Genomic DNA, 14,146 nt, shown 5'->3' on the forward strand with positions numbered 1-14,146 from the left:
TTGAGTTAATAGGGATGAAGGTAAGAACTAGTGAGTCGCGCATTTGAAGAGATGATCTGAGGAACAGGAAGTGAGAGAGATGAGGAGAGAACTCAGGAGTGAAGGAAGAGAGGAAAGATGATGTTTTAAGTGTTAAGAACGTAGTAAAATCGTAGTGATAAATAAAGCAGTTTTCAGTCCCCAAGATATAGAGTAGCAAGTTTCTGCTGTGCCTTTTAAAATGGTCCTTGATGGCCTTGCTTGTGCATGTTCTCTAGGCAGCCCAACCAGAGCAAGCTGCCCTTGAAAAGGTCTTTGGAAGACTGAAAAAGACTGATATTGTCTGATGCTTGCAACCCAGGGCACGTGGATGTTTTCAGAGTAGCTCTAAAAACTCAGGTTTTATTTCTTCATCATGTCACAAATCTTAGAGTAGATGCTAACATAGTCATTTTGCTGGTACTATTCCCACATCTTTCTCAGTTTCTGGTGTTATGAAATCCTGATGACGATTTCTTTAGCTTTACGATACAAAGCAGATGGCAAATTAATACTGCTTTTAGTTTGTTATCAGTAAAATTGGACCTTGGGCTGTTTTGTTCTAGGTGAACTAAGAAATTATTATGTGGTTTTGTAAATATCAGATGGAATCTAACTAACTTTTTTTGAAGGTTAAAATGATTTTGCATGGCTTCTTTTCAGTTTCACACTTCCTGCGTAGCTGTATTAGAGACAGAAAGAGGGGGTGTATCACAACACTTCAGACTTTTTTTTTTTCCTCTGCTTGATTCTTCAGCTTCTATTTCAAAAATAGGCAAGGCGAGCTGTGCCTGTAATCTGGAGTTAAGTACTGTTGTTACAGTAATTTAAAGCAGTCCTTCAAAATTTGTACAAAAAGAAATATAAATCCAACAAGAAGGGAGCTAATGCTAAAGATTTCAAGAGTGACTACTGTTGATTTTTTTTTTTTTATATTTATGAATCTCGCTTTTGTGGTGTCTAACGTGGGGTATGTGTTCATACAGCCTTAAGCCTGATTTTCAGTGACTCTTAGGTGTGTAATATATTTTGAAAATAACGCATGTATCATTTGCCCTGCTAGGTGTAACACCTGCCAAAGTAAATTTGCATGTCCCATCGTTTCATTCTTTTTTGACGTTACTCAGAGTTAATCTGTTTCTGTAAACAAAACTAGTAAATATGTGCCAGGCTTAAACTGAAATTTTGGCTGTGAGCACATAATAATGAACATTGTGTTTACTCTGACAGAACTCTCATGCAGTGGTGGAGCGCTCCAGCCCCATTTTATAGAAGGAGATTTGAAACAGAGAGGTGACTAAACTGCAGTGCCAGGTGCAAACCTTTAAGGTTCTGAGTTTACACACCTACTTCTCATAATCAGGGACCTCGCTGGAGTGCACTCTGGCTCCTAAAAATGCATGGATTTTCTTCACTGGGGACATGATATGCCAGTAGGAAAGAATAAAAGAAAAACAGCGCAATCCGTGCCTCCATTCTAATAGAGAATCCAGGATGTGGCTGGGTTTTGTACACACCCTGGAGCTAGACATAGACAGACAGCTTAGGGTTCTTCAAACTCATACCAAATAGTCTCAGATACAGGAGGACATTAATTCAGGTCACTCAGCTCAACTAAATATGATGCTTTTTGTCTGCCTGGTTTACTTTTGTACCTTGGCATGTAGTTTTATTGGCTAATCAAAGGGGAAAAAATTCCCTAAAATCGATACTTTCCTGAATAAAAGTTTGCAAGCCCCTTTCTACACTTGTCTTGGGATTTCAACAGCAAACAGTACTCTGGCTTTTTTGCTTACTCCAGTGTCAGTTTGGTCTGCCGATGATTATTAAAAGTAAAAACAGGGGTTTCAGTAAGTGTTCCACGCGCTATTTCTCCTGTTAGGTGTATGGTGTCTTTCAGAGCCTATCAAGATAATTTTGCCTATAAGCAGATTTGTAATGATTGCATTCCTTTTTAGTATTGTTCCTGGCTAGTCTGAATAAACAGTAAACATATGCTGTGCATAATGAAATTTTTCCATCTGATTTTGTATTGTATAATGTATAAATATTCATGTGATAAGACTGTTCATATTTCAGTAAACAAGTAGAATCCTTCTTTCTAGAAAACGTCTAGTCCATTATAAGAGAACAGCATAATTTTCTGCTTACTATCCAAAGGCAAGAAAGCAGAATGGTATCTTCAGCAGTATCCTTCAACCATGTTGAAGTAGAAGTTTATGTAACATAAAGGAGATTGCGTTTTTGGGTTCTATGTCTTACGATTCTATCTAAACCACCAAAAGCCAGCGAGACCGGTACACAGTATCAGACAAGAAACTAAAAATCTGAGTGACATCACTAAAGAGAAAAAAAAGAAAATTGAAGCTGACACTCTTCCTGGCCTGTTTTCAACACAGATTGCTAGACAACCTGATCTCCATCCTAGAAGTCCACAGCCAAGTGGCATGTATGTGGCCAGTGGTGCTGTTGCACATTCACGTGAGTCTATAAGTAGCGAAGCGCATATGGGAGCAGTCAATACAGCCGTTGTGACGCTTGCCAATCTGATGTTCAAGCACTAACACAAGATGCTTTTGTGAGAGTGAAAACGTCTGTCATCTGCTGAAAACTCAAATCTCGTTATCTTGTCCTGGAGCTATTATTTCTGTGGCAGTCACTGTTCTCCCTGTGCAAATAAGAACAAACCATATGTCCTCACAGTGCTCCCTGTTGGATGTCTCTGAAAGTAACACCATTCTATCATCAGGTAGTATCGGGTAGTGGGTGTTTAGGAGGGATTGAGCAAGTAGATTTTTAGGCAACTTCAGGAAGCAGACCTCTTCTGCACCATCACGGCGCATATAGAAATGGTTTGCCCTCTCAGTGCCATTAAGTAAATTTTTTTAATCTCAACTGCTGAAGTAGTCTATTGGAGAGAAAAGTACAAAAGACTTTCCATCTAAGCTACTTGCATCCCTGCAAAATACCACTTTCAAATCTACCAAGAACTAATTTCAATGCCTGGTTTTAAGAACATTTGAAGCTGTTGAATGGAATCCACTGATCAGAATATCACCATGTTGAGCTAAACTGGTCTTTTCAAGGCAAGTCATCCTCTCCTGTGATTGCTGCACTTGTATTTATACTAGTCACCTTTCCTGTGATTGCCAGTGTGTTGGTTAATGCTTTTAGCAAATAAGAAATTACATATATGTGGGTATAAGAGATACTCTGCCTTTTCCCAGGGTCCCAAGCCCTTGAGACTACGAGTGCAAGATAAAAAAGGTGTTGTAGGCCTGTTACATAGCTTTTTGGAGTAAAGACTGTGGCCAAGGAGTCCGCATCCTGCTGGTTCATCAGACAGTTAGACAAGATGTATGACTTTTCTTTCTTCTTCCTTCTGAGCAGTGATTTTAATTTGCAAAATGGCTGAAGGGGCCTGCATCTCCATTGGAAACTTGTTGTAGTGTAGATATGGAAAAGACTGAAAATTACTGAAGCTTGTGATACACAGACAGGAGCAGGAGGAGGTGAGAGAAGGGAGAATAAGCACCTTCTTTCTTGCCTATTCCCTTATATCCCCATCCAGCCAACATTGCTGATCACTTACCGCTGCTGGTGAGAAGAATGTCTGAGGTGGCAAGTCACTGCCTGTATTCCACGGTGCTGGCAGGACAGACCACCTTTTTTTGAGAGAGAGAAAACTCCACTCAAGTAAGTGGCATGCTGAACTGGGCAAGGTATTATCTAAATACGGCATCTAGAAAGGCTGAGACCCACGTTGATACACTGGTCTGATGAGATCAAAGCCTGTCATTTCTTTGGGCAAAGCTCATCATGTCTTTTTAAAGAAACATCCATAAAAAAAAATAACCACCTCACTTGTTCATTTGGGAAACAAAAGCTATGTGGAAATTTGTCCAGCATTCAAAATCAGGAAACAGCAATTACTGAGAGAGTCATGTACTATCTAATCACCTGGGGGAAAGTGTTGTTCCTTATTCTACTCATTGATGTCTCTTGGAAACATCTGCTCTTGCTCCTGGTTTTCTTTAATGAGACCATAAATGGTACCGTGTAATTCACCTTTTCTGTATCATTTTCTCTTGGGCCTCTATTTTGGGAGTCTTATTTTCCTTTTCTCTGTGTGCCATGTTATGCTAATCTTATTTGTTCTGTCTCTACTGTCTGTGCCTCTGATGCTCTCTTACTTCTCTCTGGATTTTTTTTTCTGGTTTTCTGATGAACTTATTGAGGAAGGATATATAATATTCTACTTGCAAGGAAGGTACTATCAACTGATAGGTTTTTACTTTTACAGTTATCATTAAATTTGGTCAAGTAGCAAAGTCATTCTGAGTTTGCTCATAAATTCTTGATTCACATAAAAAAAATACAAGGCCTATCCTGAGAATAGGGCCTGTAATACAGTAATACAAAATTTCTCTCAGCAATTTTATTATCCAGCCTGTGGTTTGTGGTAGATATCTTGGACTTAAGTGTTCTTTCATGCAAACAATTAGCTCAAGTTATTTTGTTTCTTCAGAAACTGATGACTCACTGATGATGGCATCCTCCTTGCTTGTGTTCTGTGCAGGCTCCTTCGCTGCCCCATGTGAACTTCTTAAGTGTGGGTCTTTCAGTCTGTTACTACTGTTGGTATGGTCCATCTGTGCGTGTGAGGAAAGGACCTTTGGCTTTCATTGGATATTAATTGGGTATTCTCCATTTGTCTTTTAAAAATTGGAACCTGGGCTGTGCAATATCTAATTTCAAGTGGTTTCTGTTGGAGAATTTGTCTTGAATCCTGGGTTTGGGTGCATTTTTATTTTTTTAAGCCCTTTTCCAGTTAAAGTAAACTATTAAACTTGCTGGGAAGAGGGACAGTCATGGTCTTGTGTTTATTTATGTTGTGTTACAGCAAATATGTTTCTAGTTTTAAAAAGTATATTTCAGAATACAGATCTAGAATGCAGAGTATTGTTCCTCAATGCTAGTGTGTCGTATACCCCTTCCACCAGTTTTGTTGTTTATTTTTGTCTTCAACAGGGACATTTGGTGGATTTCTTTTTCCATTGAGTTCCTCAGCAGTTAAAATTGCTCAGAGGGGAGGTGAAAAATAATTTACAGCCATGAATTTCCAAGTGCAATAAATTTTTTACATTGTAGGTTGATCTGACCGTTGTATGTTTATAAATATAACGATGAATGGTCCAATTTAATATATTTTTTTGGCTTGCACATTTTTATTAGAGATATTGGGAAAAGTGGATATTGTCTGACTAACTGAAAGTTTGAGTCAATGTTTTTGAAGCCTCTTCTCATTTATTTTTCTGAAGCAAATTTAAGTTCCATGTCTTGAAGCACACCACATCAACAAAACTGTAATAGGATTTGTTCTTCAGATATCTATCCCTATGCTTTAGTTTTACATGCTTATCTATTTTGTTTTATTTCTGGATTTGTACTTTTTAAATGTACATTTTTGAAAGTCGGTTGCTTTTGCTTTTTACGGTTGGAAGGTATGCTCAGCAATACCTCTATTGCTCTGCTGCCCAATAGGTGAAGAGCAGTGTCCTGGCACTGGTGGTTGGTTGTCCTTCTGCATTTAATCCCCAATCACCTGGTTTAAAGTAAGTGGAGTGAGAAAGCAAAGAGATCATGCCTATTTGTATGCCTGTGTCTTGGCAGGGATGTAAGAGACTCGCTCTCTAGTCTGGGCATGCTGTTCATCTTGCAGTCTAACCTTTAGCATCAAAGGGTAGCTTTTTCTCTGATGTTTACAATAAATTTCCAATACATTATAACTGATTATTTTGGGGAAAGACCAGGGTGGGGGGGGCAGGGAAGAGGAGAGGGCACGGTAAAGAACAAAATTCTGAATGTAATACGTGTACCAGATAGTTAGGTATTAAGTTCATAGAATCATAGAACTGTCTCGGTAGGAAGGGACTTTTAAGATCATCTAGTCCACCCATCAACCTAATTCTGTTAAAAAGCCATCACTCCACCATGTCTCTAAGCACTATGCCTACCCATCTTTGGAATACCTCCAGGGATGGTGCCTCAGCCTCTTCCCTGGGCAGCACAAACCAAAGTAGAGCCCATGTAATGTTCTTGGAAGTTTCTTACAGAGCAGGTATGTTTAATGGTGGCTGCATGTCCTTGGATGTGAAAGCACTTCGTGCATAATGGGAGGGTAAGGCTGTGATAAATCTGCTGGTATCAGCCGTAACAGGCACTCACCTACTGCTGATTATTACGCAGAGCGGGATACGCACCCGCTGTGTATTTAAAGCTGGGAAATCACCACCTCCTCTACATTAACAGAGGTGTCAATGTCCAGGCGGGGTTCTGCTGCGTCTGTGATGGGAAGGGTTCAGGGAACTACCCTGAACTTGTCTGACTGCTATGTAAAGCTCAAGCGGCTTACACAGGTAGGAATGCCTGTGGCTGCCAAAAGCCTTTGTCAGCAGGAAGAAGTCTGGCCCGGCTGGTGTCAGGGCACCTCTCTGCCAGGCAGGGGAAGCAGCAGCATGGGCAGCCCTGAGGCGTGGGAGGGAAGGGAGGGAGGAGGGAGGGAGGTCAGGTAGTCAGGTGAGTGCCCGGGGCCTTTCTGCCACTTCAGATTTTACTGCTGCAAGGTCCCAAGGAGACACGAAACTTGACTAGATAGGCTGCATCAGCAAATCATTTTGGCATTGCCAGTCATACCAACCAAATTGCTCTGAACTTGTTTATTCTTTTGCTTGTGGAAAGGGTTTTTGGTGTAACTTATAGATACCTTTGCTGGGTCAGTTGCTTTCCCTCTGGGATCTTTAAGCAGGAACCAACACAACTGTATTGGCAAAGGGCTCCTATGCATGACATGGCTTACCAGGGCAGCACCTTGAAAGCAACCCCAGAAGATACACTTTTGTTGCAAAACAAGAGGAATAGAGAAACAATCAGAGGGAGGCACTGGGAAGAGAAAGGGATAAAGCAGACTGCCATTGTGCTACAGTTAGCTTAGGGTGGGGGAGACAGCAGTGGTCCAGGCACAGAAGAGTCAGGCAGTAGGAGACTACAGACCCCAGTGCTAATGGTAGCCTTTCCAATCTGACCTCCTTTTAGATGAAAGCATAAATGCCAAAGTATTCTTTTTTTTTTTTTTTTTTTCCAGATACATATAGATTGTGCTGAGCTTTAGACAGAATAGAGGGACCGAGAACCTGTGAACAAAGCAGGTAGTGACAGGCATGATCAGCCAACGTTGTTTGTGGCAGAGTCCAGACACGCAATCAAATCAAAATGCGTGTCTCCTTTTTAGAGCAGATTGACTGGAATGGTATTGTCATTTAACCTCCAAGAGTCTTCTCAGGCTGTAGTGGTGTCAGCTCTCCCTGGGCTTATTTATCTGAGTCATTAATAAGTCATCAGAGTCATTCACTTTCCATATGAGGTTATGGGAGAAAGGCACATCTGGGTGCTCCTTGGTAGTCAGAAAGGAAAGGCTGCCAAGGACAAGGAGCCCGAGCTGTGTGCGGCAGGCAGAAAAAGCTCTTCAGTCTCTGGATCACACTGAGATTCATTAGTTTTTGAAGAAAAGCTGAAAAAAGCGATTAGGTTGGGGGCGTGGGGGGGCAGCTGTAAATCTGCATGCTTCCAGTATAGTGAGCAGCTCAAAATTACAGCCTGTAAATAGATGTACATATTTAACCTCTTAGAAGGGCTGAAGCTCCCTGCTGTAGTACAGTAAGAATAGTAATACTTACCATTTAGATTGTGCTTTCTATTTTCAGAACTGTGCCAGCGTTAGGTATTGCAATGTAAAGCGGGCGGATAATCTGTGAACAGGATTTTTAGCTTTTTGATTTCAGGCAGGGCGGGGGGGCCAGAGGGGGGGGTATGTTATTTTGTATAGTCCTCAGAATAAAAGGAGGTTCAGACCCCCCTGCTCCGGCAGTGGGTTCATGGCGTCTTTCAGCCTTCTCCCAGGAGAGACTCCCGTGCGGGAGCTGATTTCTTCTCGGATCTGACCACCGTAGCCCTCAGTAATTATAGCAGCGTTGAAATTCCGAGCTAAAAACAGAAGTGCAGCATGTGCCTTATTCCCCATGTGATTCGGCAACCAGGAAATTGAAAGAGCCTGACTGAGGAGGGAGAGGGGAGCGCAAAGCAATAGACACATCTAATATTTATCTCAAACCTGCTCCGCCTGGGACGCGGGAGCTGTCATCTGCCGGAGCTGATTATGCACGCAGGCACAGCAGAGCCTGATTGGGTGTAGTAGGACCTAAGGCGAGGGGGAGAGGGAGCAGAGAGAGAGAGTTGGGCTCGCTGTACTGAAATGTAAACACTGGGAAGCGAGAGGGAGCCCAACGCCTTTATGCTCCCAACTGCCAGCGGCAGCTTCCCGGGGCTCCAGAGCCCTGCCACAGTGAGCTGCGCCCGGCTGGATGAGCAGAAGCGGGGACTCCGGAGGATCTGCCTGGGGATATAAATCGGGGGCCGTCGGGATGCGCTAGCTTTCTCCGGCGGCGCCGCAGCTCCTTCGTGCTCCGCGCCGCAGCTGGGACGGGGCGATGGACATGAACATGAAGAAGTTCACAGTGCGTCGCTTCTTCTCCGTCTATCTCCGCAAGAAGTCTCGGTCAAAGAGCTCGAGCCTAAGTAGATTTGAGGTAAAATTCGCCTTAACTTTGTTAAATGCAGCAAATACCGTTAGGTGCTGGTAACAGAGATGTAAGAGAACGCCTGCGCTCGCTAACGTGATAAATAGTTAAAGGTGATCTTTCCCTGGAGGTGGTGATGTGTGCACCTGATGTTCTTTGTTTCAGTGTAATTCAGTGCTTTTTCTTGGTAGTATTCAATACATTGCATAATATATTTAGTGTGTTGCTAAGGATCCTTTTATCAGCCTGGCAGGGGAGGAGGAAGCTGGTTCAGGACATCATGAAGTTGTAGGAAATAATTATGGATCCACTTAAATTAGCACGAATGGCACCATACTTTGTAATAGCCTCATATTTTAGTCTTTCTCCCCTGGGCACATATCATGCTTTCTCACTGCCACATTTCCTAATAATTCATCAATTTGCTAGTGCCTTTTTTATATACGGTGTATTAGAGAGGGATTTTCTTGCTTGTTTGTCTGTAGGTTCTCCTGCTTGCACAGATTTTTGCATTTATTTTCTCTCTCATGCATCCTGTTTTCTTTTGTTTTATTTTGTTATAAAGAGAAGTTGTTCTTCAGGAGCAGGGGACAATGTCAAATTAAGCCCACAACGATTTAGCAGTGTGGGGAGAGGAAGGCAGCTTGAGTCGGAGGTATTAGCAGACAGGAATGTGTGAATGGGGTAGAACCAGGATTTCTGCCTTCCTCCCTCGAACCATTGTTCTTCAGCCCTATATTTGGAGCTGTGAATAGTCAGCAGGATGTAAGATCAATTGAATAGATGTCAGTTATATTTATGTTGTTCACTTTATCATTGCAGATGATCTGCAACCTCTGCATTAAAATAGAGGTAGATGGGGTCTGATTCTCCTCTGCCTCACATTTATTTTATGCTGGTGTACTTCAATTGACCTCCGAGGAGTTACTCTGATTTGCACCCGTATTCCCAGGAGGAGTATTAGTCTTATGCTGTGTGAATACATTTTAAAATGTTATTCCCTTAGTGTCCTATTTAAAGTACCAGGTAATTGTTTGAACATAAAGTTCTTCATGTGTCATTGCTTAAACAGGACATGCAGAAAAGCAGAGGTTTTGGCCAATGTTTTCTGTTGCGGGTTTTTTTTTTTTTTCCTCTCTTAACTCTTTAAAATCAGCTTGCTTGAAAAATGATCACGTAAGGTACTTAGTTTTATTTGGCTCACCAAATAGTCATGCTATGCGTTTAAACCAAACTTAATGAACAAAAGTTGTTAAAGCTGCCTCCTTGCACCAGCCTTGTTCCTCTTGGATGGAGGGAAGAGGAGGGGGGAACCCTTCTGTTCCCCATTGTGAACCCAAAATTGCAAAGGCTAATCTGAAATAGATATTCCTCATAGCACGCTGTAAATTCATGAAGCTCGTGCCCCACCAGAGCCAACAGAGAGTAGACCTGGAGTCACTGAGCTACCTGAAGGAGTTCCGAGACAGACGAGTATCCTCGCAGCCTGCCAGAGTCAGGGCATGATCTTAGGAGGGGAGGGAAAGTTGAAACGGAGGAGCCCCACCAGAGCTTGGAGCTATTCGTCTGACAGTGCCGTAGTTTGGGAGAAACAAATTCCACCACACTAATTATTTAACCTAATGGATAATCTAGGGTGAATGACCAGTACAACTCAGTATTTGTAACAGGCCAGACCCTGGCTTCATCTTGAAAAAAAAAAAAAGTCTTCACAATCCCTTTGATCTTCAGTATTACATTAAATATACCGGACTTTTTCAATATCTATGAAATAGTTTTCCCTTATGCAAGTTGTCTTCTGATGATTTTTTTTTTCTAATTTCAAATAATTTGCTTCAAGAAGTGGCCTGATACGTATGCTATTGCATATGTAAATTCAGAGCATTTCGTCCACTTCCTTCCTCGCTTACTTGACTTGGCCGTAATGACCAACGTTATGCAAAGTGACTCAGTATTATAATGCAACAGGGAATAGGGGTTGTTCCAACCAGGAAGAAAAAAATGATTCATAAAATCTGTTCTGCTATTTAAGTGTGAAAATCATCAGAGATGTTCCTGCTTAGAGGGGTAAAACCAAACATGAACACCAAGCCTTCTCTGTGACTTCCATCCCTGAGTACTTCTGTATAAATTTGTAATTGCAGGCTAATGAGTGCTTGTCAGCCATACAGAAAGTGTAAGGAAGCCTGTTGGTAGCTGGATTTTTAAAAGTCAGAGTATTCTTCATCCTAATAGGTAGATACTTTTGAAGAGGCAGTAAAAAGGCACAGCTTATTACATCATGGAATGAGTAAAAGTAAAATAAAGGGAAGAAGTCTGGAGAAAACACATGTGGCATTGCTTTGCTTAGTGCGTGTTAGCTAATGTACCTGGCAGAAATTATGTGTTGCTAGATGTCATCTGAAATTTGGAAGGGGATTGTTGTTCCTAGTTTATGTGGGATCTTTTTTGAGGTGTTCTTTTGGCCAAGCAGGAAAAAGGATTTAAAGGGTTTCAGATAGATACTCCTGGATTCAAGCCTTCGATATCTTAAAAATACACTATTAGAATAGATTCTAAATAATATACTATTAGTTATTATTGTCATGTGATTAATTACTTTTTCTACTGTGCACTTTAAATTCCTTTGCTATGAGCTTCATAACTTACAGAGCAGGGATACAGATGCAGAAAATGACTTAGCAAATCACAGCTTGTAACTTGACCTTTACTTAATCGTTTCATATGCCAATATCATTGCTATATCTGAGACAAGATCATTGCCTTATGTAGATAGCTACGTTTTACACTTTGTCCTACTAAAGGAGGCAGAGCACACTCTGTAAATGAGATATTACAGGAGTTTTGTTTCATCTTGCCTAAAATAGGTGCCCTTTTTATTATTCTGGGAAAACGTGGCTGAAATTTCAACTTATTTGGCTACACTTTGGGGTTTTCAGTTTATATTATTTTTCAGTATGGCCTGCAATGCCCTTCATTTATAAGGTATCTAGTGATGTAATTTTATTAAATGTGCAGAGCCAAGTTTTGCCCTTCTGTATGCATACTGAGTTCTTATTGAAGTCAGCTGAAAATCCAGCTAAGTCAATGGGAACTGCATGTGTGCATCTGAGAGAGGGGCTTTGTTTATGGTTCTCGCTGAGTGTTGATGAACATGAATGTGAAACCATCAGGAGAAAGTTCGCACAGTGTGGATCTGCTAAAGACTTTGAGCCCCAGTGGAATGCATCTATGGCAGTGAGCAATATCCCTTGATTTATAAATCAAAAGTTAAATATGCCATTCGAATAAGCTAGGAAAGACCTAAGCATGCAAAGAATTTGATTAGGTTTATTCCAGTGACGCAGAAGCCTTTCTTGTTGTTTGTTTGTTTTTTAGAAAATCACCAATTAAAACATTGCCATTTATTTGTTTGGGAGATGTTTCTGACTTTTGCATTCCTGATGTAATCTTAGTTTGTTATTTTTATTCTTTAGTTCTTTTAAATCTTGTTTTGTGTTACTGGTAGTGGTGAATCCAAGTGCTGTTTGGTCTATGTATGGGGCTTAGAGGCTACCAGAGTTCTTGCAAATTAATTCAAAATGAGTTTGGAGCCTGATGCGTCTCAGCATAGTCAGTTGTGAGACGCAGGACCTCCTGTGGGTGATTCAAGCCTGGGTCCTCCTTGGGTTCCAGCACTGGCATGTAGGAAATGGAAGTCTGTGCAGGCTGGTAAGGAATAGTGCGGTAGGACAGGCACTGGCTTTATAATACTTTGTTGTAAGAGATTTTCGGTTCTAATCTTTGGCTCTGATTCTGATTTCCTGCAGGCTTAAGTTACAGCAGCCTCGGGAAAGTGGCTGGCAAACGCTGAGCTAGACTGCTCCTTTTGCAGAGTGGGCTGGGGCAACACTTCACTTACAAGCGCTTGTGAATTCTTCTGTGCTTGTATAAAGAACAGTTCTGTTCTTTATCAGTAGTGTGTCCTTTATTCTGTCTTCTCTTTTTTTCATTTATAGGTAATCATTGTGTAGAAGAATGTGTTCTTTCTGTCAAAGGTTAGAGAGAAAGAGGCAAGTTAAAGAATGGAGATGGTGATTGGCAGCCCGAGATCAGCTCTGCAAGGTGCAAGTCCCGAGGCAGCTTTAGGTTTTTGCTGGTTTTTTTTTTTTTCTTTTTTCCCCTTGGTAATGAACATCTTTGTGATGTGTTTTCTTGTTACAGTACAAGTTACCAACACTATTGTAGTCTGACTTCCCCCAGCTGCAGGCAAGACACTTATGAGGAAATGCTGCAATTCTTGTAGTCTTGCATGGCTTGCTGGGGGAAGGGAGGCAGGGGAGGGAGAGCAGGAGAAGCATGTAGTCCATCAGATAGGTCACTTGAGGAACCAGGAAATCCAATTTTCAAGCTCGCTTTTATAACTTGCTGTGTCATCACAGATGGTTCATAGCTCTGTGCCCTGCATTCCCCATTTGTAAAATTAAAATTATGATGATTTTTCGAGTTCTTTGATACAATTATACCTATTTACATTGGTTTTGGTGGTAGGACCTTACTCATATGTGTACACGTTTGTAATAAAGAAATTGCTCCCCAGCTCCCCAAGTACTCCTGACTTTATCCCAAATAGCAAGCCTGAGGCGCAAGACTGTTTATGTGCTTTTTCCCACAAGCCTCAAATGAACTGCTGAACTACAGAAAGGGAAAATTAAGCAGGTAGATGTAGGGATAACTTGTCCATAGAAAAATCACAGGAAAATAGGGCTGAGAGGTGTCTAAAAAACCCTTAATCTGGACTCCCTCTCCTCCTCCTCAGGCACCATTAGCTATATCTAAACTATTTCGCCAAACAAAGATGTTTTTCTAACCTCTTCTTAAAGACCCCCAATGGTAAATGCCTCCCTATCAGGTGTATTTTGTCACATTATCCTTAGTGTCTGAGAGCTTTTCTAATGTCTAACATAAGTTTTTTTGTGCAGCAATTTACTCCCATGTGTTCTTGTCCTGCCCATTGTAACTGTGAATAAAAGATTGTTTCCTTTTCTTTGCCATGGGATTTTTATGCATTTGAAAGCTTTTCAGGTCTTTGCTGTAAGGTGGGAAAAATGGGTTTTCTCCTTCTTGAAAGTTAGGTACTCAGGAGCGTGACCCTGTGCCAGTCACAGCAATGCTGTTGCTTTTCCTTTCTTTTGGATGCTAATGGTGTGTTGTAAAAATTACTTTTATTTCAAAGGACCCTACCCTGTCAAAGACCAATCCAAATTTTCATTTTATTTTCCACCACCTAAATGCCTGCACAATGCCTTGATCTGATGGTATTTGGCATTCAGTCCAGAGCTGACGAACCCTCTCCGTGGGCTCTGATGTCAGATCAATTCTCACACACATCACACAATTAAACACAGGCTCTGGTCACATAGCCAGGGTACACGCGCGTTTAGGCGTATCCTCATCTAACAGAAGAGTTCTTCATTTGGTTGTGGGATGGGCCCTGTCTCATCAGCTGATGG

At 41.4% G+C, this 14,146-nt stretch overlaps 1 protein-coding gene across 2 annotated transcripts in view; it reads left to right on the forward strand.

Moving 5' to 3' along the window:
• The window catches only part of RPS6KA2 (ribosomal protein S6 kinase, 90kDa, polypeptide 2), a 292,047-nt gene that overhangs the window by 110,155 nt on the left and 167,746 nt on the right, over positions 1 to 14,146 (forward strand). The window contains exon 1 of one of the 2 annotated variants that reach the window (XM_014951153.1): positions 8,177 to 8,663. The exons of the other annotated variant lie outside the window; for it this stretch is intronic. Coding sequence (XP_014806639.1) covers positions 8,565 to 8,663 — 99 coding nt within the window. The 5' untranslated portion in view covers positions 8,177 to 8,564. Of the gene's footprint in view, positions 1 to 8,176; positions 8,664 to 14,146 lie in introns of those variants that run through there. 2 annotated transcript variants of the gene reach the window in all.

Source organism: Calidris pugnax, unplaced genomic scaffold (assembly GCF_001431845.1).
Source record: "Calidris pugnax isolate Ruff unplaced genomic scaffold, ASM143184v1 scaffold24, whole genome shotgun sequence".
In the NCBI taxonomy this organism is placed as follows: Eukaryota; Metazoa; Chordata; class Aves; order Charadriiformes; family Scolopacidae; genus Calidris; species Calidris pugnax.